At 45.6% G+C, this 5,903-nt stretch overlaps 1 protein-coding gene across 2 annotated transcripts in view; it reads right to left on the bottom strand.

Moving 5' to 3' along the window:
* Positions 1–402: 402 nt before the first annotated feature.
* Positions 403–5,903, bottom strand: part of ptch1 (patched 1) — a 101,992-nt gene continuing 96,491 nt past the window's right edge. Inside the window, exons 22-24 of one of the 2 annotated variants that reach the window (XM_063186205.1) lie at positions 5,310–5,552; positions 2,027–2,876; positions 403–653 (exon numbers count right to left, since the gene is read on the bottom strand). In XM_063186205.1, coding sequence (XP_063042275.1) covers positions 2,028–2,876; positions 5,310–5,552 — 1,092 coding nt within the window. In that variant the 3' untranslated portion in view covers positions 403–653; position 2,027. Of the gene's footprint in view, positions 654–2,026; positions 2,877–5,237; positions 5,553–5,903 lie in introns of both variants that reach the window. The other variant, XM_063186204.1, reaches the window with a different exon arrangement.

Below are 5,903 nucleotides of genomic sequence, written 5' to 3'. Positions count from 1 at the left end.
ATTACAAATGAAAATAATTGCATAGAAATTATACATGTACATTATAAAATGTTATTAAGCAGCAACTGTTTTTCTGCTGAAGTTGTCCGTCAAGGGTGAAGCTTCCTCATGGCACAGATACACACCAAGACAAGTGTAACAGTAACGACAGGACCACACACACACACACACACACACACACACACACACACACACACACACACACACACACACACACACACACACACACACACACACACACACACACACACACACACACACACACACACACACACACCGACTCCTTATGTCCCCACACAGACCAGTTTTTGAAAACACAACAATACATAACGAGCCAGGGGGTGTCTAACACAAAAAACACCCCCTTGCCCCACAAAGGAACAATTAAACAAACATTATAGCTACTTTTTGTCTTATATATTTACATATGTGTACACATTCTTTAAATACTTATAGAAATATCTAATGGAAAATAAAACATAAAACAAAACATATTGTACACTAGGTTATACAGTAAGGGTGAGACACTAAAAGGTAGTGCTGCTGGTCCAATCGGGATATCCTTCCCAGCATGCCTCACTGCACCACAACACAGAGGGGGTAAATAATAAGGTCCCATCTTTGGCCATTGTGCTTCGTGTGTCCCAGCCACCCTTCAAAGGCAAACACAGAAAAAAAAATAGACAAAATTAGTCCAACCACCCTGCAGAGACACAACACAAATAAGACGGAAACAAGAGAAAACCGAGTGACACATCATGCAGCTGTATTTAGACTATACAGTAACAGAACATTTTACCTGATGAAACCATTATCTAGCCATTATCTGATGAATAAGCTATTGTGAAATGGCCAGTATGTGACATTTAAAAATGTATTTAAGATGTAGAAGTTAGGAAGGAACACCGACATCAACGACATCTAGAAATCATTATCCGCTCTCTTTTGGCTGGAAGCGGCGGTTGGCGGACGTACTACAGACAAAGCGAATGAACTAAGGCAGGCGGATGAGTTCCTGTTACACAAGTGTCGTTAAATAGCTAACTGTCACATGATGTCATGCCTCCTGTGTGACCGTAAATGCCAGGGCGACACATTTCGCTTGGGGTACACCACAGTGCAGCTGCCTTTCGGAAAAGCCGTCAACGGTGGCCGGGCATTCCAAAATTCCAAATTACATTTTATTCGGTGCTCTGTCCTCCTCTGAGGTCACCGTCTGACGAATTGGTTCAACCGTGGTGGCCAATAGTTTCTTGTTTCACATACTCAATTTTTTTTTTAATAAAATAAAGAACTCAGAGGACAACTATAAACACTGTATTTGGGTCAGTGGAGACCGAGCAATCTCGAATAAACACGCCATGGCACATTTTATGTGGTTGAATTAGTGGTTTGTAGGAGACAGCTTTCTGATGGAGTCAACATGACTGGAGCAGGGAGGCTGAGGCTAGCCGATGATGTTCTATAAAGCGTCTTCCAGCCTCAAAAGTTAGCAACCACATACAGTAGATTAGCTCCATCTTCAACTTTGGAAGCAAAGAGGACTATGAGCTCTGCACTTTTAGAATACAAGTAGGAGAATAATGGGCTGTCAACCATTTATTTTGCCACCCTTTCTGTTTCTTTATGAGATGAGACTGTAACAATGACAAAATATTATGAGAGAAATGACCTCAAGCCAGACTTGAAGTAAACCTGAGTTTGACAACCAACCAACTTCCAATAAATGTTGCGTGAAGCCAGTACATAAATGTAGTGTTAATTCAACACTAAGAGTTCCAGAGTGTATCTGGTTAAATGAACACTGCATCTTTGCTCTGACGGTGTTGGGTACAGGGCCGATGACAGCTTTGATTGGGCCTGCAACACAACAAAGTCATCTGAACCCCCCCCCCACCAATACATAAAATGTAGAGGGAACTAATTTCTGGGACCCCTCTCTCCCTGGGCCTGGGACAACTGGCCCGTCTACCCTGGTTGTGTATCCTATCCTAGTGTGAGTAGTAGCACTAGCTTCACGGCTCACCTCAGCTGGAGGATTTGCGGTGTGGTCCAGCTGCAGCCGTAGCGCTGGAGGCCTGGTACTCCATATCCTCCAGCTCGACGCCCTCGTTTGCGTGGTGATGATGAGGATGATGATGGTGGTGGTGTTGGTGCTGCCGCCGGTGCCTGGACGAAGAGTGCGACTCCCTCGAGGGCACGTGTGGGTCCTGTGAAGACGGCCCGCTGGCGCCGTCGCTACTGCTGCCACTGTCCGAGGAGTACCTGTGGCGGTACGGCTGCTGATGCTGCTGCTGCTGCTGGCGCGGGTAGCTGGCGCCCTGGTCGGCCAGCGTGAAGGGCTGGGGGTAGCTGGGGCTGTGCACGGCCACTGTCACCGAGGCCGAGGCCGTCACCGTGGTGATGGGCTGGCCGTAGGCGGCCGGTGTGGCGTGGGGGTGGTGGTGGTGGGAGGAGGAGCGCGAGGAGCGGTGGCGCTCCCGGCTGCTGTTGCCGGGGCCCGGGGGCGGAGGAGGTGGTGCCGGGCCCGAGTCGGGGTAGTGTTCCCCCGCGTGGGGGTGTTGGTAGTGGGGGTGATGGTGGTGGGGGTCAGTAGCCGTTTCAAAAGCGTCCATGCGCGGCCGGTGAGGCGGGGGCTGGGAGGAGGAGGTGGAGGAGGAGGAGTACGAGGGTGGGGGTGGTGGTTGTTGTTGTTGACGATGCTGGCGGTGTTGTTGGTGGTGGTTGTGGCCGCCACTGCTACTCTGGTCCCTCTTTGAGTCTTTGCTGGAGTAGCGGCGGGCCAGGTGCGGCGGGGGCGGGGCGGCTTCCTGAGCGTGGGGGGGCGCGTGGCCCGGACGGAACGACGGCGCTTGCCGCGTGTCTGGATGGACGGCCTGGACGGGGGGTGGAGAATATAACGGTCATGAAAACACTCAAACAGACGTGTAGAGAACAAATAGTAAGTCACAGTGGACTCAAAGTGACATACGTAGTGTGAAAAAACAAACAAATCCAGACAGCTATGATATGATAAGAAACAGCAACAGAATTTATGACTCTCAAACAAGTCAAACTCAATCTGAATGTTTAACCCTCTAGCTACCAGGATTTTTTTTGAATAGGTCGGAATTCTACCAGGAATTCTAAGGAAAAATTTACATTTTGGTCATATTTTAAATAATGTCAAATAACTTGAAAAGAAATGAAAAGTGTCAATTACAAGTTACTTTCATATTAAAGTAGAGAAAACACACTTTCAAATGGTATATCAGTTATGGATAATTAATTGTTCAGTATTCCCATAGAGTGCCTTTGATGTGGATTAAATGATAAAAATGTGATAAAATCCGATATTATCTAGGCCTATCTATCTATATATCTATATATTTAGGCCTATCTATCTATCTATCGATCTCTCTATACATCTATCTATCTATCCTTCGTCTATCCATCCATCCATCCAGGGTCAAAGTTGAACAATGATCATGTGATGACAACAAATGTCGTTCACCCAAAAGTCCTGTTTTCAAGCGGTTTCAAGCGGTATAACTGTAATGGACTACACTAGCTAATAATGTTTGAACTAAACCATGCCAAAGACGTGTAAGGATAACCGTAGAAGTGTCTGCGATATCAGCCAGGACATGAATGGAGCTGTAAGGAAGTTTCCCCTCCCAATTTGGCACAGGTAAGGCGCGCCAGGCATCACCGAGTAATACGGAATTGAAGTGCTACAAACACCACGTTGGTAAGCTATTATTGGAAGTTAGCATTCAACTCAACGTCTTCACGCACATTTTTATGAAGGACACGTGGAGTAGTAGTCCTTGACTGCTTTGCCAAAGCTGACACGCAAAATGAGTAGCCTATCATGCTGCACTTCCAGATGCGCTGTTACGCAGAGCTGTCGCTGTCCGTTGTTCCAGGAAACTAAGATAGTTGGATACCAACATATGGTTTGACTCTGAAAACACATTGAAGACAGTTTACATTTTTAATATGTAGCGTGTAGACATCGGCTGGACAGTTGTGTTTGCTATTTAGGACCATGGCAGAACTCATCACAGTTGAACACCATCTCATAAGCCTAATAAAACAACATGATCTAAAAATAGCCTAAATAGTCATAAACATGTGCTGTTGACCATGAAAATAGATCGAAGAGGGTTGGAAGTTTTCATATTTAGTGTATATTGGTTGTAGAAACAGAATGGTTGTGTTTGTAGCCATCCAATCTCGGACGGCCATCATTTGAATTGACGGCAGATTGCCAAATCGCATAAAGCGGCGCATCTCGTAATAAAATCTAAATACTGAAAAATAACATAATATAAACATATAGTTTTTATACTGAAAATATATCGAGGAGGGTCTGTAATATTGAGCTAAAGTGTTTGAAAGCTGGAAAAACTGCATGATGACGGCCGTTCAGCCGTATTTTCATATGAAAATATTCCGGCCGGCCGCGGCCGTTCTGGTACAGATCCAGCCGGACGTTCACGGCCGTTATGGTAGCTAGAGGGTTAAACATAGATCCTTAAGATCATCTACATATGCACATCGTTTTCTCACATCTTGATTATGAAAAGGCATCCTTGTCCGTCCAACATGAAACATACACTTTGGTGACTAATTCAGAGCAGAATTCAGAGGTTTATGGTGAGGTTAAGGGGGCGTTTGTTCAAAATAGGTTGAGAACCACTGACCTAGACCATGGTAGGTGGACAATACGTGAGGTATCTATGCTGCTATTATATGCCGCTGCTTGCTAACCGTAGATACGACACTGTGACTGTAACAAATTCTCACAGAGGGGAACACGGGGTAGGTGAGCAGACATTACAGTATTAGGTATACTGGTCTGCTGCTGTACGCTGAACGGCAGATCTCTACAATATTTGGACTTGAGTGTATGCCTGACAAAGATTAGGGTGATTGAAACGGTGCTGTTTTACTTGAATAAAGCGCATTATTCTTTTTTTAGCTTTCTTATTTTGCAATGTGCAGACCTCTTCAATTTGACTGTATACTGCACTGTATAACGTTGCAGCCAGTTTAACGTAAAAAAGGAAGTTGCCCTGCTGCCTTAAGTTTATATGTAAAAAATAAACTTGAGAAAGCCTCGAGTTGAGTTAAACCTCGAGTTGGGTTAATTTACAATTTTAAACAGCAGGGCAACTTTGCCTTTTTTCCGTTTGACTGGCTTGCAATGTTTTACAGTGTGTACAGCCAATCAAACTGTAGCCAGTACTCACTGAAGAGGTTGCGGGGTAGGCGGGCAGGTCCGCCTGGTGATGGGAGCGATGAGCCAGGTGTCCGAGCCTCACCTCTTCTGGCCGGGCCGAGACCGAGGCCGAGGCTGAGGGTCGCCCCCTGCTGGGCCACAGCTCGTACTGCTGCAGCTCCTGGCTGATGCCCGACACCGTGGTGTTGGAGCCGTACTCCGAGTCGGACGAGTCCGAGCCCGTGGTGGTGGTGGTGTGGCGGGGGCGCACGGCGAAGCGCACCACCTGCGGGGGCGGCTCTGGGGACGGGGTGGGCAGCTGACTCCTGCCATCCACAGGCGAGACCTAAAATAAATAAAAAAACATACATAAACATGTACATATATTAATAATATTGATTGTATGTACGGTATATATCAGTAGTAGGCCTATATATTATTAATATATAGGCCTACTACTGATATATACCGTACATACAATCATGATAAACAAAAAAATAGATTGATAGTGATTCAAATTCGCAGGCTATCTCACCAAAGGGAGAATTCTCACTGAAGGGTTTATCTCCAGTTACATTAAAAACTGAATAAATTCAAAGAGTACAATATGGTACATGAAAGTGGATACATTAACATGCAATATCTGTTTGTAACATCAAGTACAAAGAAAAAGAGGGAAAAAAGACAGTACAGTAGC

This window comes from Engraulis encrasicolus, chromosome 21, assembly GCF_034702125.1.
Source record: "Engraulis encrasicolus isolate BLACKSEA-1 chromosome 21, IST_EnEncr_1.0, whole genome shotgun sequence".
Lineage (NCBI taxonomy): Eukaryota > Metazoa > Chordata > Actinopteri > Clupeiformes > Engraulidae > Engraulis > Engraulis encrasicolus.
Note: the sequence above shows the minus strand (reverse complement) of the source record. Positions and strands in the feature narration are given on the sequence as shown.